This window comes from Podarcis cretensis (genome assembly GCF_951804945.1).
Source record: "Podarcis cretensis genome assembly, chromosome: 5".
Lineage (NCBI taxonomy): Eukaryota > Metazoa > Chordata > Lepidosauria > Squamata > Lacertidae > Podarcis > Podarcis cretensis.
Window position 1 is genome coordinate 82,272,926 of NC_137174.1, and position 27,030 is coordinate 82,299,955.

Sequence of the window (27,030 nt, forward strand, 5' to 3'; positions counted from 1 at the left end):
TGGAGAGAGGGAAAGCGTCTGTCTGGTTCTTTCAGTGCCTGGCGGGGATGTTCTTCCAACAGCAGCAGCAGCAGCCAAGGCAGGAAAGGAGAGCTAGGCTATAGGTCTTTTTCTAACGCTCTCTCTTCCTCTGTCCTCTAGGATGGCATGGATCTAGGCAGCGACCCTTGCAGCAGCCGCTCCAGCTCGGAATCGAGTTCCAGCAAAGTGACCCCTTGCTCGGAATGCAAATCTTCCCCCTCGCCCACCAGCCTGGACTTGGCTGCTTTGGAGGACTCGGAGGAGGAGGAGGAGGAGGAAGACGAGGAAGAGGAGGAGGAGGAGGAGGAAGAAGAGGGGGAGGAGGACTTCCAGGTGTACCAGAGGAAGGTGACTGATGCGTGGGCGGAGGACAGGGACGATGCCCGCCGCTGTGCCCGAACCGCCCCTGCCAGGAGGAGTTTAGCGCAAGAGCTGGAGGAGGCGAGGAGCGCCCGCCTCGCCCTCCCCACCATCACCGCCACCGCCACCCCTGCTATGCCACCCCCGGCTCCCCACGGCCACCCGGCTCCTCAGCATCCCCAGCGCCAGCACCGCCAGCCGCACCACCCGCTGGACCTCCGGCACAATGCCAACGTGGTGCCCTCTAGCCGCAGGACTGGGCACAAAGGGGGCGGCGGCGGCGGCGGCTACGGCAAAGCCCCCCGCCTCCAGAAAGGGCAGCCCGGGGGAGGCATGGGCAGGCTGAGCAACGGGGGCTCGCTGGTAGCCTTCCACCCTTTGGAGAACTCCTTGGGAGGAGGAGGGGGCACGGCTTGGCAAGAGCAGGAGCCCCCGCTGCCCACCATGGACTGGGAAGCCCTGGAGAAGCACCTGGCGGGGCTGCAGTTCCAGGAGCAGGAGATCCGGAGCCAGAAGAGCAACTACACTTCCGTAAGTTGGCGCCCTCCCCCCCCCACCTCCTTATATCTTCCCGGCTCTGTCCTTGCGGAGAATAATGGCAAGGGAAGTGTTAATTTCAATGGGAATTATTAGTTAGGTCGAGCAGGCGGTGAGTCACTTCCATCGCTGGGAGAGCGATGGATTTGGCTTTTTTTTTTTCCCCTTTCCCATAGAAGGCAATTTGCACACAGTTGCTGCAAAAGGGACAGCTGTGGCTCTCCTGGGTTTGGGATGCATGTCCTGGCCCCCTCCTCCCAAATATGTCACCACTGGTGCTTGTGGAGAAGCTGCATGATGTGTGTGTTGCGCATGAGAGAGAGAGAGAGAGACCAGCTTTCTTACTCAGCTATTTTATTTTGGAAGAAGGGCTTGGAATTGCCTCTTGCCTCTTTGTTCCAACAAGGGAAGGAGTTGCTTGAGTCTCTGACCTGACCTGGCCGAGAGAGGATTTAAGGAATAGGAAGGAGTTAGGCAGGTGACCCTCTGTGTGGCAAGGGGGGGGGGGGGCTTGGCGCTACTTCCTGTTTCTTATCAGAAGGACACCTGGCTGCATTCGGAGACTGCCAGACAGTGTGGGTGGCATCCGGAGAGAAGGAGAGGAACGAAGGAAAAAAAGGGGGGGTGGAACATAAGGAGGAACCCTTGCCAAGCTGGTACATGTCCCAGTGTGGATTTGCCCCAGCGAGAAGGGTTTGTACTATTTAGATGCATTGCTGTTGTTTCGTTTCCTATGCTGCCTTTCAAATAGCAGTTATTTGTGGTATTGGCTGGTTGTTGTCCCCCGCCCCCCTTTAAGTGCACCTTGGCCTATTAAGGATGCTTTGCAGAGTCTAGCTAATGAATATGCTAACATCACAATATGCCTTGGCGTGTGACTTGAGAATCCATAGCCTTCTGGAAATTGGGTGCAATGCACTTTGACTTTAGGGCATGGGCATAAGTAACTTCAGGGTTATTGGGAGGGGACAGGGGGGTTGCAACGTAATTGTCTGCTTTCAGTACAAGGGGGGCAATAAAGAGGGGGCTGCCTTCCTTTCCCCTTAATATAATGGAACTGCTGGGAAAGATTCCCCCCCCCCCCCACTGCTCTTAATAGCTGCTACTTGCTTGTCCTTTTTCTGGATACCCTGTGTATTTCTTTTAATTAGAAAGGGGGGAAGGGAGAAAATAATATCTACTAGATTCCAGGGGAGAAAACATGTCCTTTTGAGCTCCTGTGTTGTATTTTAAAACCGTTTTTTAAAAAGCAGATCGAGTATAAAGTCAAATCATGCAGCTGTATATATTTGCATTTGCCACTGTAATGATAAATACTGCGAGGTTTCGATTCAGCAGTGCTGATGACACTGCATTTTAAGTATCTTGTAGTTTTGGAGATTGCATGCGCTTTGAGGGAGACTGTTTTGCCTGCAGAGAGAACTGCAGGACTCAAATGTCTTGCTTTGTTTGCTGCTGGGACAAGATTTTCCTGTGTTGTTCTGCAAACAGACTACTTCCAACCAACCAAAAATATTATTCAGATTTGGAGGCTTGGGAAGTCTTTTGGACAGATGCCATGTGGCCTGATCTGGAGTGGTTGATTTGGTGTTTGATTCCCCCCCCCCCCCTCTTCAGCCAGTCTGCTTTAAGATAAGCAGGTGCTTGATAATGAATTGGAAGGGAGGAATGTATAAATTCATATTGGCAGCTATCCTGACTTTGAATTTGAGTATCCTGAGTCAGAATTGGATGGATATCCTGATTCAGGGTTCCATCAGTAAAAAGGCCCCACATTATCTGTCTAGAAGCATCAATTTGTTGTCATTTTTATGGAATCCCTGCATGTGAACACATTCACCAAAACATATCAGTTTGAGGCTTGTGTTGTAAGGGAGCCAGTGTTAAAAGGGAGGTGCTCAACAAGTTGGTGGGGGACGGGGACAAGTCAGGATAAATATTTGAAAGAGAAGCTCCATGAAATACCAGCAAGGTTTAACACCCCAATTATATTGTCTTCTCCTGACCTAACTTCCAAGTTTAACTGTGCTTGGTGCTGGCTAATTCAGAAGTTCAGAAAGTGTTAGGGTGCAGGCAAGTATAGATTTCATGTCGGTGAATTCTTATTTGAAAGCACTCCCCACTCTGGCCCCCAAACTGGAGATATTGTGGAAAAAATTAAGTACCTCCAGAGGCAGACTAGACCAGGGTGGACCAACACATGCGGCCTTTTTTGTGGCCCTCAGCTACAATTGACACCCCCCCCACAGCCCTTATGCTGCCCATGAGTGTAGCCCATCCCAAAATTATTGGAAAGCATTGAAAGTACTCAATTAACTGAGGTTCTGCCCCACCCCCCAGCAGATGCCTACCCCCCTATGAAAGCTTGCTCCCTGCAATGGGGGTATTTTTACCCATGATTTCCCCAAGAAAATTCAATAACTTAGGGCGATCTCCTAAAAGAAGCTCAACAACTTTGGCTGCCCCCCCCCCACAAAAATCCTGGTTACGCCCATGACGCTGCTTTCCCAAGCCAGGTAAGCAAGGCACTGGGCTTTGGGAAGGAGGAGTGAGGGCTCTGACAGGGTCCTAGATTCCTCTCCTTGCCGAAGCCTATTTAGCACTTTTCCAGCTTTGGGAAGATGGTGGAAGAGCTCTAGGACCCAGCCAGAGCCTTATGCCTCCTTTGCAAAGCCCAGCTCCTCATGAGGGCTGGGGGGGATGTCAGATTTTGGCCTCATGCCCCCCCACAAGGCAGTGTGTGCCCCATGGGTTCTGTGTGGAAGTACTCTTGTGGCCCACTTGGTATGAGGACCCCTTGGCAGTGGCATAGCGTGGGTTGTCAGCACCCGGGGCAAGGCAAGTAATTTGCGCCCCCTAACCCGTGGATTTGCGCCCCCTAACCCGTGGATTTGCCCTAACCCCAGATGTTGCGCCCGGTGCGGCCGCCCCCCCCCTGCACCCCCCACGCTACGCCACTGCCCCTTGGCCTAGACTTGTAGAAGTCAGGAGTGGGCAATATTTTGAGAGCTACATTCCCTCAGGGTAGGACTGTATGCTGATTGTGAGCAGGGCCCAAACCAGCAGTGAGTGGAGCTACTCCTTTCCCCTCTCTCTTTCTGCCACCTCAATTTGCCTCTCCCCTCCAGGAGATTGCCAGGGTAGGAGAAATCACCCTTGCCTTAAGTCTGAAGTGATTATTTTTGAAAGTAAGCCAAAGGCGACATAAAATTTGGCCAAGGGCAACAGTCAGCCCCAGGGTTGTGGGTCGCCACCCCCTCTCTGGTCATGCTGCACTTTTTATAATGAAAACCCATTTTATACTGTCACCTCTAATATGGTAGAATTGGGGTCAGTTCCTAGCCCCGAAACTAGAATATTCAAAGGTTCATTTGCACATGCAAAATTAAGGCATGGCTTGTTATCACTCAGTGAGAAGGTGTGAGATTCCCCTGTTGAAAAGCTTCAGTGGGGGGCAGAAGGAAAGTGCCATCTGAGGTAGATCTTCTGTGATAGTCATTGAGACATGCAATTTCTTTCCTGATGTTGCAAGCACCAAGGATAAATATGCACATGTAAACTCACTTGTACAGCACTTCTGGAAGATGCTCGGCCTCTGAGATTGCAGAGGAAGGGATTCAGTAACTTTTGAGGCAGCCTTTAATTGCCTCAAGAACAGCTGCCTTGCGTACACACCTTATTAAGATTCAAGATAGCACCTGACACTGTGCTTTCCATCTTCTCTTTACTTGAGATCAGATGTAAAGAGACAAGGCCTTTTCGTTGGTAGGGCCAAAATGGCCTAGTTTGATGGGAGAAAGATGTGGTTCCTGGCAATCCCGAAATCACTGTATTAAGAGAATGTGATGGTACGCAACTGGTTTTAGAATGTTTTAATTTTATTGTTATTGTTGTGTTGGCTGCCTTGGACTCTTTTAGGAAGGAAGGACAGGATGTAAATTGAAATAATAACAGTACCCTTCCTGTGGAAATCTGCTGGGCTTCCTCTGTTCTCATAGATCTCCTTCCTGATAGCTCAGCTGGTTAGAGTGTGGTGCTCAAAACGCCAAGGTTGCAGGTTTGATCCCCATTCCCCCATATGGAACAGCTGCATATTCCTGCATTTCATGGGGTTGCGCTAGAATAGATCATCCACATGGGCACCACTGAATAGAATCTACAATTCTATTATTCTTATTTCAGCTAGTTGATTATTTGCTTTTATTAATGTTCATGGATTGTTACGCAAAAGGTGAAATCCTGTGCATGTCTACCCAGAACTAAACCAAGCTGAATTTGGTTGGAGTTACTCCTTGCAAAGGCTGCAATCCTAACTCCATTTATTTAGGATTAAACCCCCTTTCCAAGAAGGATTATGTTCTTCAGAATAAGGCCAAAGGCCCACCTAGGCCACCTTCCTGTTCTCACAGTGGCTGTCCAGATGTCTGTGGAAAACCCAGAAGCAGAATCTGAGTGCAACAGCCTTCTACTAAGTCAGGGGTCTGCAACCCACGGCTCCGGAGCCGCATGTGGCTCTTTTACACCTTTGCCGTGGCTCCGGGGCGGATACTAGCGAGGGGAGGAGGCGCATTGTGCGCCCTGACACTCCCCACTGTGGCGGGCGCTGTACTGGCTGTGACGTTGCATGGGGGCGGTGCGTGCGTTAGTCATGCACCGTCCCGACGTCACCTTCCCGCCCGCCCGCTAGATTGTACTGTGGTGCCCCGCAAGACGAATGCCTCGCAAGACGAAAAAACCGCTAGACGAAAGGGTTTTCCGTTTTGGAGGTGCTTTGCAAGACGAATTTCCCGATGGGCTTGCTTCGCAAGACGAAAATGTCTTGCGAGTTTTTCCGACTTTTTTCCCCTCCCCCCCCCCTTTTCTAAGCCGCTAAGCCGCTTATCCGCTAATAGCGCTAATCCGCTAATGGGCTTGCTTCGCAAGACGAAAAAACCGCTAGACAAAGAGACTCGCGGAACGGATTCTTTTCGTCTTGCGAGGCACCACTGTACGCTGGTCACTGCATTGAAAGGGGGCGTGTACGCTGGTCACTGTTTTGAAGGGGAGTGAAGAACACACACACACAAAAAGGTAACTTGTTAATTTAACGTTTATTTCTATGAGGAGGAGTAATTCTGAGGAGTCAAACAAAGAAATAATAAAAAAGTGACAAAAAAGTTATTTTTATAATGACGAGTTTTGCGGCTCCCAGTTTTTTTTTCCTTCGGAAACGGGTCCAAGTGGCTCTTTTTGTCTTAAAGGTTGCAGACCCCTGTACTAAGTCTTCTACTTGGGATGCCCTGCAACTGATATTCATAGACACATTGCCTCTGTTGGTAGAGGCAGAATATAGCCATTGTGGCTAGTAGCAATTGACCCGCCATGAATTAGCTTAATCCTCCTTTAAACCAATCCATGTTAGTGGCTTTCACTACACCTTATGACAACGAATTCCACAGTTTAACTGTGCACTGTGTGAAGAGGTGCTTTGTTTTGTCTGCCCTGAATCTTTCTTGGGGGGGATTAACACATAGAATCATGGAATTGTAGAGTTGCAATGCAGGAATCTCAGCTAAAGCACCCATCCAACCTCTGCTTAAAAACCTCCAAGGAAGGAGAGTCCACGACCTCCTGAGGGAGACTTCTCCGTTGACTCACCGCTCCACATTTCACATCAAACTGATGAAACCTGCATGACGCCCATGGGCATAGTGGGCGTGGGGGGTTCGGATGGCACACAAGGAAGTCTCTGGGAACTGTGTTCTGGCTTAGTGCACAGTGAGGTGGGTGGGTGAGATGACACATACCTTTGATGCTATCTTACTTACCAGAGCCTGAAGCTCTGTTGCACATCTTGGGTTAGCTGCTCCTGGAGAAGAGAGTTAGACTTGACCCTTGGTTTGGTTGAGCGTATTATTACTGTATTATTATTATTGGCATCCATCTGTCTTGGGAGACATTGGAGTGCACCTCCGGGGGTGAAGTCAAACCACTGTGTTAACAGCACCAAAGCTGTACCAGGAAATGATTGAATGGGTATATACAGCATGTGGCAAGGCAATTCAGCAGGTTAACTGGCTTCTAACTATATGTGTCCTGAACATGAACTTGCAACACACAAAGGGACCTCAGCTGAAGATTGTAAAGGTCCCGTTTCAGGTTAGTTTGGCAGTGTCTAGAAGAAGGACCACACAAGGCAGGTGAGTGGCATAGTTCCTCCCCACACCAGAAGCATAATGGTGTAGGAATGAACCAAGCCATTCAGTGGTGCCCATGTGGTTCTTCTCATAGATGCTTGCCAGAGCTGCGTAGGATTAAACAACGGGATATCAGCACCCATGGCATTTCACAAATATGTTAATTGGGCTGTGGGTTGCCAGCTGGCTGTTTTTGTTGTTGTTTTCACCAGCTGCCCTTGGGACATGTGGGTTGAGGCATTAAAGGCTTTTGTTTCTTGTAGTCCAGGAACGTAAAATGATGCAAAGCATTTCCCCCACTGTGATAACCAGGTGGCATTTTGGACTGCGTGGCTTCTTGGTACTTCTGAGCTCTGTCACCTGCTTAGGAAACACTGTAGTTTGCAGATATGGTCATCTGAAGGAATGTGTGGAACTGCAACTGCGCCGATGATTTGGTGGTATAGTGAATGGGTTAATGCACCCTGTAAATGCCCCCACCATTATCCAGGAGGTGTGAGCTGAGAAGTCCCTGGTTCAGATTTGTATCTGTTAGTACTATGGGCATCATAATACTGGCTGGAGTTATAGGACTGTTGTAAGGATCGCTGAGATAATGAATTTGAAGCAATTTTAAACAATCAAAAATGTGCTTACATAAATTCCAAGTTGCTGTCAGGTGCTGAATTCAAATAAAATACCATTCCTTCTAGTTGCATGCCACTTGTTTGAGATGTTGACATGTAAATTTGATGCACACCCCTCAAAATATGTACTTAAACCTAGGATAGACAATGTGCCACCCTCCAGATATTGTTGTACTTCAACTCCCATCAGTCCTAGCCAGCATGGTGAATAGCTAGGGGTGATGGGTGTCATAGTCCAAATCATCTAGAAGCGATTCCATTGGTTACATCCAACTTAAATGGAAGAAGTACTGATTGGAGACTCAAAAAACAGCAAATCAAGCATTCCTCAGATATGCCTGTTATTTCCTCTTATATCATACAAGTGAATTGGATACCCTTCTCTTCCCAGCTCCACTGCCTGTGCTGGAAGGAGATTACAGTTCTTCATATCCTTTTGGCAAGATTCCTTTTACCACTTTAATGTGTTTCTCCTGCAACAATTGTAGCATCCTGGCTCCAGTCTGGAGCACAAGCAATTCCTTTTTGTTCAGCTGCAACGTATAAATCACCTGGAGGAGGAATTTATGAATGGTAGATTTGTCAGAATGGAACAGACTTGTATTTCTTTTCTGCTTATACATGTTTCAGTGTGTGGTGTAAATAATTTGAGTTTCTTTAGCCTGCAGTCCTGTACACGCTTACCTGGAAGTAAATCCTGTTGAACTCAGTGGGGGTTACTTCTGAGTAGGCATGCACTGGCTTGCAATATTGATTCACTAATCATGTTGGACTGTTTTGACACATTGGTTCGAACTGTGTCCAGAACCTTTAACAAGTGTTGTCACAATTCAAAGTGTTGGTGCTGACCTTTAAAGCCCTAAAGGGCCTCGGTCCAGTATACCTGAAGGAGCGTCTCCACCCCCATCGTTCTACCCGGACACTGAGGTCCAGCACCGAGGGCCTTCTGGCGGTTCCCTCACTGCGAGAAGCCAAGTTACAGGGAACCAGGCAGGAGGCCTTCTCGGTAGTGGCGCCCGCCCTGTGGAACGCCCTCCCACCAGATGTCAAAGAGAACAACAACTATCAGACTTTTAGAAGACATCTGAAGGCAGCCCTGTTTAGGGATGCTTTTAATGTTTGATGTATCATAGTATTTTAATATTCTTTTGGAAGCCGCCCAGAGTGGCTGGGGAGGCCCAGCCAGATGGGCGGGGTATAAATAATAAATTATTATTATTATTATTATTATTATTATTAAACAGTTCATTTGAATCCTTAAGCTGACCTATAAAACTTCTGGCATGACCAGTCATATTTATTTGTTAAATTTGTATCTCACATTTCCACTAAATGGTGTTCAAGATAGCTTACAAACAATAGCGCAGATACAATAAAATAAAATAAAATATAATCAAATACAATAAAACCCTTGGGGTTTTTTAAGCTGGAAAAAGCATTAATAAAAGTAACCAACTAAAATAAATTGCAGCACATTTGCAAATCAATTTAAAGTCTTTTGGCAAGGAGTTCCAGAACTTGGGAAGAGCCACTCTCCCCTGTCACTCTACATTTTGGAAACAATCAATTGCAAGTTTATATCCAAAGAATTACTATAAATTAATGCACGCTGAGGATGTTAGCTGTGAGTGTGTACCAACAGTTTAAAAACCCTGACATAAATGAAATATCAAAATGCAGTTAATGGTCTTCTTCTCTTGGATTTCATTCCTATCTGGTATGCCGTTTTCATAGCAGTATGGCTAGCTCTGTTTTTATGCTGAGCAGGATATGCCATGTACACTTTTATGTGTATTTGGGGTAACGTGGATCCATGTCACTCATGCAAAAAAAATGTTCCTCCCACCTGTGTGAACTGGTCAGGCAAAGGCTGTTGTGGGAACAGAGGAAGAGAGAACTAGAATGATAAACAATAATGAGCCTGGTCTGTTGATTTTTTTAAACTTAGAATGGGGTTGGTTTTGACTAGATCAGATGTGGGGAAATTTTGGCCCTCCAGATGTTGCTGAACTTCTGCTGGACCAGATCTCTCTCATATTCATTCATATTCTCTCATACACACACGCACACGCGCAAAGACACACATATACACCTACTAGGGGCTAGATTTCTGTTTACATTGCTCATGAATCCTACCAAACCACCCACACTAACCCCTTAGACCAGGGGTGGGGAACTATTTGGCTCCAATGTTGGTGTCACCCAGCAGCAGGTGACAGCAGCTCTCAGAAGCCCATTACCATGCTATAATTCATAGTGCCGCCTGTGAGAGGCCACACAAACTACAAGCCTGATGACAGCCTTACACAAATGTATATAGGAAGATATATAAACATTCTCTCTCTTTCTCTTTCTCTTTCTTTCTCTCTCTCTCTCTCTCTCTCTCTCACACACACACACACACACACACACATATACATACATACAAACACACACACAAGTTGTACATAGCTGCAAAATTCCAGAAAGTATGAAGAGAAAATGCATACCCGTAAGGCAGAGGGACATGTACTGAATGTGTGCTAGATAGCAATGGTTGCCATAAGAGTATTTGCTGAATAAATGATAACTGACTTTCAGTGGAATCCTTTGTATGTTTACCAGGTCCAGTAGGGCTGACTCATAGGGGCATGTACATCAGATCGGAGCCTCTCTGCTACTTCAAAATGACAATAGCATAAATAAACAGGACTGGCAGCTTACAATATACATGTCAAGTTAAAAAGGAAACTGTAAATATTTACAACAGGAAAACTGTAAATGGCATGGGAACAGATGTTGCAGTATAAGAACTATCAAGTTCTGCAATTAGACTAAAAGGTCTGATGCATTCTTGGTGCATATCGATTTGATGCATTGCACACTTCTCTGATAGGTTTTGCGCTGCAGCATGTATTTTATCCTGTCAAGAAAAGATGTAAGATCTTTGTGCACAGTCAAATTTATTTTTATTTATTGTATTGTATTTATATCCCACCTTTCCTTCAAGAAACTCAAGGTGGCGTACAGAGTTCTCCTCCTTCCCATTTTATACTTGCAACAACTCTATGAGGTAGGTTAGGCTGAGAGTTAGAGACTGCCCCAAGGTCACCCAGTGAGCTTCATGGCTGAGTGGAGATTTGAAACCTGGCCTCCCAGGTCCTAGTCTGATACCCTAACCCAGGCATAGGCAAAGTCTGGCCCTCCAGATGTTTGGGACTACAATTCCCATCATCCCTGACCACTGGTCCTGTTAGCTAGGGGACAATGGGAATTGTAGTCCCAAACATCTGGAGGGCGGGAGTTTGCCTATGCCTGCCCTAATCACTGCACCACATGACCCTCAACCTAACACATTTTATCTTTTGTATGATACTCATTTATATTTATACCTTGTCCTTTAGGATTACTCATGACAGAAGTGGCTTACAGAAACTGGGATGTTAAAACATTGACTAATCGATAATAATAAAAATAAAATAACACTGTCATATCATGAAATAATATAAAACATCTCAGTTTAAATTCATGCCAGCACATCTAGATTAAAACTAATCATAACAAGCTCTCATAAATAAAAGCATCTTTAAAACATGATTCAATGTGACTAGAGAAGAGGCTTGCCAGATTTGTTTCTGGATAGAGTGTTAAACGATGCATCTGTGAACCTCAGCCAAGCCCTGGCCGTATGAGGTTGTTATTCCCATACACTCATTTCATGTCTGTCTCACCTTTTGTCCCAGAATGCCTGCATGGTACTCCCCCTGCCCCCGCGTCATTTTATCTTCAGAACAACCCTGTGAGGTAAGTTAGGCAGAGAGATTGTAGCTAGCTCAAGGTTAGCTACTGAGCTGTGTGGCTGAATGGGGATATGAACCTTGTTTCCTCAGTCTTAGGCCCTTATCTGCACCATACATTCCATAATATTATTTGTATGCCTCCTTTCCATAGTTCAAACCACGCTCAAGGCAGCTTACAAAATGAAAAAAGTTACCCGGTTACAAGCATAACAAAAGCAGCAAGGATAACTAAAACATCAAAAAGCACACTACCAAATTAAAACAATTTCTACATAAAGGAACTAAAAGAAAGATGCAAATATGTATATACAGTGGACGCTCAGGTTGCGAACGTGATCCGTGCGGGATGCACGTTCGCAACCCCCGTCTGCGCACGTGCGGGTTGCGAGTCGGTGCTTCTGCGCATGCGCAAAGCGTGATTTAGCACTTCTGCGCATGCACGACCGCCAAAACCCAGTACTTCCAGGTTTTGGCGGTCCGTAACCCAAAAAAAAAACGCAACCTGAAGCATCTGTAAACCCAAGGTATGAGTGTATATCAAAAACAGCAACAGAAAAACCACACCATGCCCCAGCCCATCTATTCAGCAGCTTCAACTTTTGTAGCTGGAGTTAGTCGGGCGCCAGGCCAGGTGTGAAAAGGTATGCAAGGCAGGGAACAGATCTTCCAGGACTCACAACCAAGAAGCACAATCCCGCTTTCAACAGCCACGGCGTCTCCCAAAGAATCTTGGGAAGTGTAGTTTGTGAAGGGTGCTGAGAGTTGATAGGAAACCCCTGTTCCCCTCACAGTTACATTACTTGGAGTGGCAATAATGGGTCACCTGGTGCCACTGTAGCATCAGGTCATTGACAGGGGGCACCCTTGCTGTCAGACTTGTCTGTAGAGGGGGGCAGGCCCTTCAGCATATGAAGGGGTCCACCATAAGTCATTCTGCCATTGGCTCTTTAAATCTGAAGCCAGCTTTCAACCCAAGCTATTGAGGCACTGCCATTTCCCAAGTAAACTGGGAGAGGAAGTAACCTTTTGAGAAAATGCATGAAGAAAATGCATATCTTGGAGATAGGCAGCATAGCATGGTTAATACTTTGTAGTAAACCTTACTGTCCAGCAATCAGATGTTTCATGGGATGAGGTTTAGTGGCTTTGCTGACTGAAAATTTTTGCATCTGCAGCAGGTCAGGTGTTACTTCTGGTGAATTTAATCATGGGGCTGCTGCTGCCTTCTACTAAATCTTTGAAATAATAGGTTCTGTGCAGGAAGAAGTCTGCTGGCTCATCAGAAAGTCTACAGTAACCAAATCTGAGGGAACCAAATGTCTGCATGGCTATATTATTGATCATTCATTTCAATGTCATGTTAATTTAACTTGAATATTCATGAGACAAAGTGGGGGCTTCTGCATAACCTCTGGGCTGCTCTCATATAAAAAAAAAGCTTTCCCAGGTCAACAAGGTTTAAATTTGGCCAAGTTCAATTAAATGCATAACAAACCTTGCAGATCTGCTAATTTGCAGCAACCATCATATTTGCTATTGAACTTTGACGCTGTAAAGCCATCTACCCACTATTTGAATTGCAAAAGTTTTCCCTCACCTCTCCTGGTATTTTAGGCCCAATCTACACTACACATTTAAAGCACTATCATATCACTTTTTAAAAAATTGTGGAAGCTGTAGTTCATTAAGGGTGCTAAAAGTCATTAGGAGACCCATCTTTCCCTGCCAAAGCTGCAGTTCTCAGAACAGCCAGTCTCTCTCCTCAGCAAATTCGGAGAATTGTAGTTTTGTGAAGGGAAGAGGGGTCTCCTAATGACTTTTAGCACCTGTAACAAACAACAGTTCCCAGGATTCTTTGGGGGGAGTCATGGTACTGCTTTAAATGTATAGTGTGTGAAGACTAGTAACTTATTGAAGTGATCGAAGAGCTTCTGCCCATGTCATTCTGCAAAAGTTTGTACCTTGTGGGTAGTGCCAGGGATGCAGCTCCTTCCTACCCAGACCTTGTAAAGGTAAAGGTAAAGGTACCCCTGCCCGTAGGGGCCAGTCTTGACAGACTCTGGGGTTGTGCGCCCATCTCACTCAAGAGGCCGGGGGCCAGCGCTGTCCGGAGACAATTCTGGGTCACGTGGCCAGCGTGACATCGCTGCTCTGGCGAGCCAGAGCCGCACACGGAAACGCCGTTTACCTTCCTGCTGGTAAGCGGTCCCTATTTATCTACTTGCACCCGGGGGTGCTTTTGAACTGCTAGGTTGGCAGGCGCTGGGACCAAGCAACGGGAGCGCACCCCGCCGCGGGGATTCGAACCGCCGACCTTTCGATCGGCAAGCCCTAGGCGCTGAGGCTTTTACCCACAGCGCCACCCACGTCCCTCCCAGACCTTGTACTCTCTACTAAATAATAGATTCAACCCCTTTCTTTTTACAGAACTGGAGAGAAATATGGATAAAATACTTGTGACTGCCCTGTCACTTCTATTTTGGTCCTTAGAAGTCACTTAACCTTAGATACTGTCAAAACACAAACCTTCCAAACTGGTCCTAAGTGCCTAAACATAATGGATAGCTAATCACTTATTGAATATCGTTTCATTTCTGTCAACCCCACCCCAACCTTATTCCTAAGGATTCATGAAAATGAAGGTGAAGTGGGCGCAAGCTAACAAAATGAAATTCAATAGGGACAAATGTAAGGTTCTACACTTAGGCAGGAAGAACCAGATTCACAAATATAGGATGGGGGACATCTGGCTTACTAGCAGTACATGTGAAAAGGATCTAGGGGTCTTGGTGGACCACAAGCTTAACATGAGTCAGCACTGTGATGCGGCAGCAAAAAAGGCTAGTGCTAGTCTAGGCTGCATCAACAGAAGTGTAGTGTCCAGATCAAGGGAAGTAATCATACTACTCTATTCTGCCGTAGTCCGACCACACTTGGAATACTGTGTCCAATTCTGGGTACCACAATTTAAGAAGGATGTTGACAAGTTGGAGTGTGTGCAGAGGAGGGAAACAAGATGATCAAGGGTCTGGAAACTAACCCTTATGAGGAGCGCTTGAAGCAGCCAGGTATGTTTAGCCTGGAAAAGAGGAGACTTGAGAGGAGATATGATAGCCATCTTCAAATATCTTAAGGGCTGTCACATGGAAGGGGAAGCATGCTTGTTTTCTCCTGATCTGGAGGGTAGGACTCAAACCAATGGCTTCAAGTTGCAAGAAAGGAGATTCTGACTAAACATTCAGAAAAAACTTGAGCTGTTCAGCAGTGGAACAGACTCCTACAAGAGGTGGTGGACTCTCCTTCCTTGGAGGTTTTTAAACAGAGATTGGATGGCCATCTGTCATGGATGCTTGAGCTGAGATTTCTGCATTGCAGGGGGTTGGACTAGATGACCCTTGGAGTCCCTTCCAGCTCTAAGATTCTATTATTCTATGATTCTAAGTAATAGCAAACTGCTGCCTTTATTTCTTTTTTTATCATCAACTCCACGTTTTTAGCTTGCATTAGAAATAATAGCAAAAATGTCATTGCATGATTTATTAAACTTAGTAGCATGTGTAATAAGATCATCTTGAGTGAATAGGAAATAACCCTCTTATATTCTCATCATCAATCATATTTCTTACAAAATCAACACTAGCTCTAATAGGGTTAGCTTCATTCGTTTCATCATTTCTCTGTGACTCATAATGATAATCAATAGATATATTTTCAGAAAATGATGCATGTATGAAAAACTCTGCAGGGACTTGTAAAAATGAAGAAGTTGGAATAATTATATGGTCTTTTACTCCATATAAGTTTGTGCACAAGTTGCTGTAGCCACAAACTAGGGCAGAGGTGGGCAAATTGTGGCCTTCCAGGTGATGTTGGATTCTGTGTGAACTAAGCACTTATTAGAAATGGACGTGCATGGCCACATAAGCATCCTTTGCAAATTGTGTATTGAATATGCAGTGTGGCAGCAAATCAGTTGACTGCACTTCATCATCGCTTGATAAGTGACAATTTCATATAGTACATAATGAAAGATTGTGTACTGAGGGACGGCTTGATAAAACTATTCGAGATGCATCTACAATAAATGTCATCTAAATATAGTTTGCGATAGGGAAAATGGTTGCACTTATCATTGAAATAACTGAAAGAAAAGTAGCTGTGCATTGCATTAATACTGGGAGATATTTTGCAAGCAAAATGTGCTAATCTTCAGTCTGTTTTCTGAGAGCAGACTGTAAGTATTTTTTTTACATCAGGTAAGGGAAACCAGTGACACCCCCCCCCAATATGTTTCTGCTCTCCAGCCCCCGTCATCCTCAGCCATCATGGCCAATAGTGCAGGGGAGTAGAGAAGAGATACCTCTGGAAGCTGGAATGATATCAGACATGCTTGCATTGAAGGAATTCTCTCTTCTCCCCTCTCCACTATTCTGGGGGTTCCCCTGAACCCCTGAGCAAGTTGGGGGGAGGAGAGTAGATGAAAAACTGCACTGTATTAGCAGAAGGCCTTCCACTGGCTTCCGTTAGTGGGACTCATCAGTTGAATCCTGGAAAAGGTTCATGCTCTTTGGTCACACAGGTTTTATTAGGTTTTCATTGCTGTTGTTGTCTTTAAATGGCCCATAAGAAAGATTCCAAAAATCCATATTAGGATAGTTCCCTTTTTAGGCTGAACAAAAAAAATCACAAAATACTTTGCAACCTTCCAAGAACTCTTAATCATGAGCGACAAGAAACAGAATAATGTGAATGTAGAAAAGGAGAGGAGAAGGAAAAAGGGGAGAGAGAAATTGTTGACTGATGTTTCAGTCACTAAGTCTGGCTGTGGTCTTGGTCTTCAGGTGAATGATGAGTAGTTGTGCCAGGCATTCAAATGAGGCTCTTTGGGATATCAGTTTGGTTTTTACTGTTTTTTATATCGTATTGATATCATAATATATCACTTGGAATGTATTTTTGGATAAAATCATGGCTTAGTCATGTAGAGAATAAATAATGCAATTAATATATTGGATTAAGGAAGGATTTTGCAGAAATTGGGGGGGTTGTGGGAGGGATTTGGAGTAAAGGGGTGGGGAAATAACATGTAATGTCTTGGGAGAAAATTCTGTAACTGTAAAATGATAATGAATTAGAATACTTTAAGCTATGATACATAGCAGACAGCTATTGGGTTGCTATTATTATTTTTACTGTTGAATGAAAAGGGAGGGAATGGGTTATGAAAGGAAAGTAGTAACTTTCAGTCTTGCAACAGCAGAATAGCACAAACACCACCTGCCATAGTATAAAAACTGCGCAGTAAATCCTTTTTAACAATAATTTATAAGCTGGAAGTAGTTTAATGAAAATGTAGTTTCAGCGAAGCATGAAGCGTCTTCCATATGTAGCAATCATCATTGAAAATGCCAGGCCGGTCTTGTATTGGGAATAATTGCATGTCCGGAGTAAACAGGTTAACTGCTGCTGACAAAGCTTGTAAATAATAAATATGATTCACCATGCCCAAAGTCCTTAGGGTACCTAACACAACATGATAAAATAAATATTACAAGCAGGAAAGCAGCATGGCCCACATACAGCTGGAGAAAGGTTGTTTTTTTTTCCCCTTCCCCCTTTCAAAACTGCTAAACCACAAATAAAAGGATAATGACAGATGTTACATTTTAAGATGCCTGATAGAGGCATTGTGGCCCTTGACATGCATGCACACTTTTTTCTGTCTAGGGTTGAGCTCAGGGGTGGGGAGATGTTCTGCAGGCTTTTAGGGTGATTCATGTAGAACTAAGATAAAGTTAAATGTGAGTAATGCCGATACCTACATTGTTCAGCAGGGCTCCCTGACCACAAGAGATGCTCTCTCTTTTTGCCAAGTTCCAGGTTGCTACAAAAGGGAAGAGGGCACAAAAAGCTTTCCTTCTGCGAATTTCCTTCTGTTTGTCTCATAACCCCTAATTATTTTGTATTGAGGTACATTCAATCATGTCAAACGCTATCTGTTTTTAAGTAGTACAAGCCAATCACCGGTTTGTTACCTGAGGGAACATCAGGCCAGAGTTTTGAAGCAATCTGGAGTGCTTTTCTTTGCTTAGTTAAGAATTCTGTTGAAACAGGCTTTAGTCATCAAAATACAGAAAGAGGCAGCTGGTCATACGAACATATATCTTTCTTGTTCTGTGTCTTTGGGTAATGGCTCCATCAACCATATGTTAATGCTACTCATTAAATGAACTCAAGAATCACATGTTCTTTGAATTCCTGCACTTCCAAGAACCTCTGCTTTAAAGGCGTTCTTTCCCCACCCTTCCCTTGTAAAATATAAAATGTTATTTAGAGATGTAGTCAGAAAAGTTAGGATTATCAGGGAGCTGTAGTGAAGCAGAACTTTCTGTTTCGCAGTTGTTTTTAAACTGTTCAATAAAGTTTATTTTTAAAAAATAAAGTTTTAAAAATGAAGCAGAACTTTGTGCCAAATAATAACATTTTAAGAAACTCTGGGTCTGCATACAGACAACATTTTGTTCTAGAACTAATGGACACTGGATATGCTCAGGAACCCACCCACCTTCATTTTATTCTACAACAACCTTGTAGGGTAGTTTAGGCTGAGAGATAGTGCCTGGACCAGATTTTCACAGCCGAGTGAACTCTTTGCCAAAGCAGCATTATCCAGTATACCATACTAGATCTGACTTAATTTAACTGGTCACAACCACACATTAACAATCTGAGTGGAAATTATTATCTTCTTTAGTACTTCATTGATCAGCCTAGAGGCACATATTACATTGCATATGTGCATCTATACATCAATATATGTTTCAGTTCAATAAAATGTGGAACTTCCCTTGTGGCAAATTTAATGCTTTTTGTTAGCTTTGGTAGACCTGATGGAAAGCAGCTTTTTGCACTAGAATTCTGCAATATTTGTTAGCTAAAATTGGTAAAGATTCCAAAGACCATTACCTATGTCAGGAATACATAGTAGTAGTAATAGTAATAGTAATAGTAATAGTAATAGTAATAGTAATAGTAATGTTCTTCATCCAAAAATCTCAGGGCAGTTCACAAGATTCTCTTTTACAGGTCTCATGTCTACCTTTCCCCCTTTGGAACTGTAGAAAGAGGAAAAATGAAATGGTTTATATGTCTTACCTTTAAGAAGGTATGTTGTGAATCTTCTTGTCTAGACATTGCCCTTTTCCTCTTACCAGAGGCAAAAAATGAACAGCTTCTAAAAATAAAATCAGTGGCTTTTAAAACTGTTGTATCAAAACAAAAGAAGCAAATTATGTTGATGCATGGTATTTCAGCATTTGCTTAATTGTGGACCAGCATCTTTATTTAATGCATTTCTGCCACAGGCGGTTGACACTTTAACAGTTGAGACTTTAACAGGCAGTTAAAGTCTCAAAATAAAGCATGATGAACTTCAGTCTTTTAACCTTTAAACCAGTAGCCCAGTGATCCAAATGGAATAACTTGCATCAGTTGAGCCTGTGTGATCGGATTCTTCCACGGACTTTGGTTGACTTTTTGCTACATTCAAGGGGAGAAACCCCTTTCTTGTGGGGTAGATTTTATTCCTGAACTTCAAAGACCTTTGGCTATGACAGTAAAATTGATTCTGTTCACATTAACTAGAGTTGAGCTAAATTGTCACAAAGTTTGGTTTTAGACATGAAAACCTTACTTCTGTGGAGCTGCATTTTTATTTTGCTAATGCCCAGTGCCTCCTTCTTGGGAAGGAAAAAAAAGTTATTATCCATGTTGAAAGGTTGGTTTAAATCAGGGGTAGTCTGCATAATGCCCTCCAGAAATCATTGGACTACAACTTTCATCATCCATGAACATTGGTCATACTAGCTGGGGCTGATGGGAACTGGAGTTCAAGAGCTAGAGGCTGCCATGTTGGCTAGCCCTCCTTTGAGTGGTTGAAGCCAGTTTTCTGACTACAGTTCCTGTAGCACCCAGAGCTCTAAGATCTCCATCAGTTTTGCTGTATCACATGTTCTCATGAGTGCTCTCCAAAATTGCACGCTTACTATAATTCTGCAAAGTATCTTTCCCCCTCTTTTCTGCCTTTCTCTAAACTTGCCTGCCTTTGCAGACAATGTTGGCTCTTTGCTCTGAACACAATTACTTAAAGATGTTATAATTTGCTCTCCTGATATAGTGCGATGGAAACTAGGTTGCTGCCGCCTCCAAGGTTTTGATAGCTGGTAGTGATTTCTATAATTAATGTCACACGACAATATCCATGATGCATATTTATGCAGCTCTGAGAATATTTTTAATCAGTCATGAAAATGTGGTATGTTAAGTGGTTGCTATTCACGGATCCTGAGAAAGACCTGGATCCTTAGGATGCAGCAGGTCGAATGACTTAGCTGGCTGATTCCTGACTCAGCAGGGCTCAGCCATCATTAGGTCCCCAACCACAGCCCAGCCAAAGATATGCCAGAGTAACTTGCTCATCCCAACTCAGCGGGGGCTCAGGCAGCTGGACCACGGCTGGTATAAGTCTCCCCACAAGAGACAATCTGGAAGTGTGGCGGGGGGGGGCGGATTTAGGCTGGATCCTGAGCCCATTCAGCTTGGTCACGTGACCTGGAAACCTGACATAGAACACTATTTTAAAGGCTTGTTATCCTTCTGCCAGGCCTAGGCAACGCAGCAGCCCCACTGCTGAACGGGGTTTGAATATGCTGTATCTTTGTGCCGGCTTAATTTACACCAGCTTGCTTTGTCCCAGCTTCTTTTGCATAGGATTGCTCCCTAAAATGGTGTTTTCTGGTTTTATAAAAACAAACTATTTAAACTTGCCCTGCTGCGTTAGTGCTTCGCGACATTTGTTGCTGTAAGCGCTGAGTTACTATGGATACACGGTACTGTTATGAACTCTTCCTTCTAGAAAAATGGAATCGTGCAAAGATCAGCCACATGATACATCATTTGAGCATCTATCTGGAGTCTTCCAGTAATTGTGTTTAAAATTTTGATCTCCATATAATTTGGTTTATGCCTTGTATTATGGTGAACATTTCTTCAATATAATTGCTTTTTTATTATGAGCGTCAGCTCCATAACGACATTGCAGGTATATATTACTAATTCTAGACCTGGCTGCCTTGTGAACACCAAACCAAATGGAACCCAACAGCCACCCACCAAGAGGGGCTCAACCTCTTGCTGTTGTGTTTTGGCTGCTTAGCAGGCATTTGGCTATTTATCTACCACTTTTCATACAAAAAGCATCCCAAAGCAACTTCCAGACATCTCGAAAGCTACAGTGCATGATTGCAGACTCACACTTGGCCTGTCAAGGTGTATTTTATAGGAGCCCAGTAATTAAAAACTACCATATATACTTTGTAGTGAAGGCTAGGTTTGTTGGCTGGGCTTTCCTAACGTAACTTTTCAGACATAGAATCACTGAATTGTAGAGTTGGAAGGCACCCTGAGGATCATCTAGTGAATGCAATGCAGGAATACAGTGGTACTTCAGGTTAAGTACTTAATTCGTTCCGGAGGTCCATTCTTAACCTGAAACTGTTCTTAACCTGAAGCACCACTTTAGATAATGGGGCCTCCCACTGCCGCCCGCTGCCAGAGCATGATTTCTCTTCTCATCCTGAAGCAAAGTTCTTAACCTGAAGCACTATTTTTGGGTTAGCGGAGTCTGTAACCTGAAGCATATGTAACCCGAGGTACCACTGTATGCAGCTGTCCCATACCAGGATCGAACATGCAACCTTGGCATTATCAGCACCACGCTCTAACCAGCCGAGCTATCCAGTATATGCTTGTGTTCATATTTCAGACTGGGGTTCATAATTTGGTTGATTTGGTTTAGGTCATTTATATGCCTCTTTTCCACAGTGAGCTGTGCCCAGAAGGGCTGAAAACAAACATCCACCTATTACGAAAAGCAAAACACTGGGGGGGGGGGTGGAGAATGGGAGAGAAAGCATCTTACAAAACAATTTAGCAAGCATAGAATGAATTCAGTATTGTATAAGAAATAATCTAGGATTAAATCCAAGAAGTACAAGGCAAAAAGAAAGTTGACACAATAAGTTCAAGCTGCTGGTGCTGGCAGCCTGGTTTTAAATACAGATCAGAGGGGAGTGATCTTCTCATCAAGTTAGATGTCTTACAGCTGGCTCCAGCAGCGGTTCTCAACCTGTGGGTCCCCAGATGTTGTTGGACTACAACTCCCATCATCCCTGAGCTCTGGCCTTGCTAGCTAGGGGTGATGGGAGTTGTAGTGCAACAACATCTGGGGACCCACAGGTTGAGAAAGGCTGCTCCAGAAGATACTAACAGCATAAAAAGGGAATTCTGGGATGGGTAGTGATGGCAAGTGCTCTAGCCTCAGCCTGATGGAACTTCCAGCTGCTGGTGCAAGTCTTATTATAGTTGCCAAACCCTGAGACAGCTGTGTTGGGTTTGGTTGGCATCCTTCTGTCTTGGGAGACAATGGAGGAATTTGCCTTTGGGGGTGAGGTCAAGCTGTTGGAAGGTTGTAGCACCTGCTGTGGCTGTAGAGATTGAATCAGGAGAGACATGTTTTGTTGCAGTTGGGGCAGATGAAGGCGGTTGTACTGCTGCAGATGCACCATGGCGTATGTTGGGTAACTCCCTAGGAAATAATGTAATCCCATAATGTGATGCTATGGCAGGTCCACTTCTGAATATTTGGGTTTTCTATCATTCACTAAAGCTGAACAGCTTTTTCAAAAGAAGTATTTGTTTATAACCGAGGCATTTGATTGTCTAAAGGACACTGTTACTTTTAACTCTGAGGTTGCAGGATGAGATAATGTTTGAAACTGTTTTTCGAAAGTTTATAATGGTAACTGTTTTAGAGTCCTTTTTATGTTTTGTTGTGGATCTGTTTGCTTCCCTGGTCTCCTTTAGGAGGCAGGATGGGCTACAGTCTGCTGCAGAGTATGTCTGCACCAGAATATAGTGGCAACTTCTCCTGTCTGGTTCAATAAATGTACTCAAAGTTCAAGGGTTAATGTGTGACAAAAAGATCTAGCTGGGCACTCACTCTTCTTGGTTTGCACAGACAATTGCCAGTCAGCAGTCAGACATGAGTACTTTCACTTCTTATGTGAATTGCTTGCAATGGAGAGAGAGTATGCTCTCCTCCTAGATTACCTTCCTGCTCTGGGGTCCTTGCAGTGATGCATGCCTAATTTTAAATCAGCAGACTGACTCTGTACCTCATCTCTATTCTTGACAGTAGGGAGAAGAGCAGGGGGTGAAGTCCCTTTGCAAATTTATCATGAGCAGGAAATTTAAAGTCAATTTGCATGTGATGGTGGCATGTGATGAAGATGATACATATATATTACTTCCTGAGGTGCAGTGTATGCTGAACTACAAATCATCAATTATTCTGAAACATTATTTGGTTGATGGTTTTGTCCACTTATGATTACTTGGCTATCAGCAAAAGTGTGATCAGTCATCTGAAATACAGTGGTACCTCTGGTTACAGACGCTTCAGGTTACAGACTCCGCTAACCCAGAAATAGTGCTTCAGGTTAAGAACTTTGCTTCAGGATGAGAACAGAAATTGCGCAGCAGCGGGAGGCCCCATTAGCTAAAGTGGTACCTCAGGTTAAGAACAGTTTCAGGTTAACAACGGACCTCCAGAACAAAATAAGTTCTTAACAAAATACCACTGTATTTTGTGCGCAGTATTAATATCATGATGAGTTTTTGCTTGTTTATCTTTTAAAATAAAAATAAATATCCAGGCCTCTTTTACTCCTTCTTGGTGCTTTTTCAATCAAGACACTTAATGAAAACTGTGAGTGACTTGTGACAAGCATGAGAGCTACATTGTACATATGAGGGACTAATGGAGTCCCCATGGAGAAGACTGTGACAGCCTAGGGAGCTTGTTTACCTGCTAGGATAGGCTGGCTATCCCATGGGGAATTCCGTAGCACAACCAGTAATAGCTGACTTGCTCTCACTGCCAGTTACCTTATTGGCTATCAGTTTCATCAGCTGATTGGTGGTGTCAGCAAGCCTTGCTTGCCAGTGCACAGCAGGGAGCACACTTTAAGAATATTGATTGTACCTGGCAGTTGCACCTGCCCCTCACCTGACATCACATAGGACTTCAGGTGGGCATGGCTTGGGGAAATGGCCTCCTGGGCCAGGTTGACTTAGGACTGTGAGCAGCAACTGGTATTTCTGGGACTGCCTTCTTCCATATGTACCTGATTAAGATTTTCCACAGAGGCTTCTGTTCTGGAGCCTCCACCTTCAGAGGTTCAGGTGATTAGTTTGAGGGTCTTTTTGGTGGTGGCTCCCTGCTTAATGCCCTCTCCAAGGAAATGAGGGAGGGGCCCTACGTCAGTGCCATTTAGGTGCCAGCTTAGGTCTTATTAATCAAGGCATGAATCTGTAACAGTGGCAGGAAATACAACGGGGTCCAGAGAGGATAAAGAAACAGACCTCTTAAATGGAACCACCTCTTAAATGGAACCATTGTATCTTGTAGAAGGTACCAATGTATTGTGCCCCCCTCAAAAAAATGTGGGGGGGAGAGACAGCTGTAGTGGTAAACAATAAGATTTTCTAGGTAGAATGGAGCAGAAGCTGCTTCGCCCTTCCTTAATCTTGGCAAATAATCTGGACAGCAGCAGTTGCTTTTATGGCTGCATAACTTGGCATGCTGTAGCTCAGAGAAATGGAATGCTGGAAGCTCAGAGCAATGCCAGAGAAGGGTGATGAAAAAGCCTTAAATGGTCCAGTAGTTAGCAATAGTAGCTAAAGCAGAATCTGGCCAACACCCCCCCCCTCCTGTTTGGACATATAAAATGGCTTGTTTCAGCAGTGCATCTTGCTCTACAGAGAATAAAAATGCTTTTAGTGCATTATTAAAAATTTAGTTTAAACATGTTTTTATTTAATGTAAGTTCTATATTGAATTTATTAAGCAGGGAGTTAGGGAATATCAGAACTGCATACTTGTGTTTAATGCAAGGCCATTCTGATTTGTTGGGGGGTTTAAAGACAAACCATCCTTATCATTTGCAGTTTCTCTAACATAGGAGTTTTATATTTTGTATAATTTAGGAGTTTTATATTTGTTGATTTTTCGCACCTAAGATGTAGAACGCCTCATCTCCACCTCCCTTTAAATGTTATCATTAAGCATAATGGTTACATCTCTTAAAACGATTGGATAATGTCTGGTTTTTGTAGAACACATTTTTGTTTGTGGGAATTGGCTGGGCGAGTGACACGTGGCGAAGCAAGTGGGGTTTCTTAAAATGTGTGTGTTCAAGTACATTTTCGTACATCTTGTGCTTGATCATTAGCAGCTAAGAGCCTCTGTGCTGCTCTGTGCCAACTGCTACTTCTGCTAAAGATTCGAAATACTCCCCACTAGTGACGGATTATAAAGGGATCTCCCTTCATTTGTTTTTAATATTATTATTTTTAATAATCATTTTGCCTTGCAAAAAGTAGAAGGCTGCTTTTTCTGATTTTCTTCTGTGTATCTAAAAAAAGAGAAAGAGAGAGAGACAGAGAGATGCTAAATCCCTAATGAATGGGAAATGGATACTAGTTTTGCAGATTGTACTTAATGCCTGTTTGCATGCTGGTCTGGGGATCCCATAGCCACTAGACAGCATCAGAGAGAAAATGAAGTCTGTGCGTTCATACTCTTGCATTCAGAGACATGCACATATAGACACATTATCTTGCAGATATTTTTCTGAAATTTAGTGTTCTTTCATTTGTCATCCTTCGTTCATTCATATTATCTTTTAAAGACAAACTCACCTACATATGCAGTTCAATATTGTACCTTCTGAGCCACCAGATGGGGATGAGTTTTGGGGGGCATCTTGCTGTGTGTGTGTACACACACTATTGAGCTGCAATTGTCTCTAAATGCAATGCAAGAAATACAATACAGAAAAGGTATTTTAAAAAGAGTTAAAACTATGAAATCAGTTTCAGTTGCAATTTGGTGGTTCTGCTACAGTGATTCTGATAATTTATTTGGGAGTACAGTGGTACCTCGGGTTACATACGCTTCAGGTTACAGACTCCGCTAACCCAGAAATAGTGCTTCAGGTTAAGAACTTTGCTTCAGGATGAGAACAGAAATCATGCTCTGGTGGCACGGCAGCAGCGGGAGGCCCCATTAGCTAAAGTGGTGCTTCAGGTTAAGAACAGTTTCAGGTTAAGTACGGACCTCCAGAACGAATTAAGTACTTAACGTGAGGTACCACTGTAGTCTTAGAAGATAAGGATGGGGGCCTCTTGAGGTTCTGCAGGGTTCCATTTGTTCCCCATTCTCTTCAACATTGTCCTGGTCCTCTCCAGCCAAGGAAGACACACACCAGGTAGTTGACTCTTCATTGACAAGAAAAGCACTTACAGCAGCTTTCATGGTGCTCCGGATACACAGGCACATATGTCTCTAGGCAGTTGTCCACAGTTCTAGGCCCACCTACTTGCCAAACTTATATACCCTCCCTTGACAGGTTTTGTGCTTGTAACCTGAGACTTCTGCACTGAAGTTGTAGCTGCTCTTCTCATTTCCAGCCTCTCCTGCTTCCAGGAGACATTAGGGTGGGGAAAGGGTGTGAGTCTACTGACCTATCTATTCCAGAACAGCTTCTCCTTCTTCAGCCACATCCTGTGAACCTTCCTCCTTCTTGGACTGCCCTGACTCTCATCCTCTCCTGGCTCCTGCCTTGTGGGTGGCACCCATCTTCATAGATCACTGGTCCTTGCTCCTGGGTCACTCTTCTGGTCCCCTGCCTCCTCCACACAGTGGAGTCCTGCCAGTCCCTGACAAACATTGACATAAAGCAGCTGAAAGTGGTTCCTCAGAAACCTGGGGTGTGGTCATGTCCTCCATATGCTGGTGTATGTTCAGGTTGAGGCGCACGTTCGGTTCATGCACTCTTCAATTTAGGTTTCACTGTGGTTTTGGGTTTTGTTTTGATTTTGTCTGGTTGTTTTCAATCCGGTACTGTGGAGTTTGTTGACTGCCCTGAAGGTCCCAGATGTGAAACGTGGAATAGATACATATTTATATTAAAATCATCATCAACATCACAAGTCAATTTTGAGCATGAAACAGATTTCAAGAAGAAGCATCTGCTCCTTTGACCCAGTTAGAAAAATAGCAGCATAGAATGTCCTTATCTCTCTTTCCATGTGTGTTCCTTTTGAGTGAGCTGATAGGTAAAGTGCTTCCCCCACTGTGGTTGGCTGTTGTGTCTGGCTCCATCCTAGCAACAGGGACCACAGAGTTCAGCTTCTGGCTCATTCTTCCCTAGGGAAACCCAGTGAGACGGGTCTCATTAAAGTCCCTTAAAAATCCCACTTTGGGGTGGATAACTGGACCGGCAACAGGATTTGAATACTGCAGTGAGTGTAACTTTTCCAAAACTCATCAAAGCTATAGCCCCCTTCATATGTTAATTGCAATTACCCATGCAGATAGATGCTTCCACTCAGTTGCTGGAGAGCAGA

At 44.1% G+C, this 27,030-nt stretch overlaps 1 protein-coding gene across 7 annotated transcripts in view; it reads left to right on the forward strand.

The window, feature by feature from the left end:
* Positions 1 to 27,030, forward strand: part of LOC307216995 (schwannomin-interacting protein 1) — a 387,429-nt gene that overhangs the window by 292,699 nt on the left and 67,700 nt on the right. For 6 of the 7 annotated variants that reach the window (XM_079977952.1, XM_079977955.1, XM_079977957.1 and 3 more), the window contains one exon: positions 142 to 912. In XM_079977952.1, the coding sequence (XP_079834078.1) occupies positions 142 to 912 (771 nt within the window). Of the gene's footprint in view, positions 1 to 141; positions 913 to 1,493; positions 1,612 to 27,030 lie in introns of those variants that run through there. The other variant, XM_079977961.1, reaches the window with a different exon arrangement.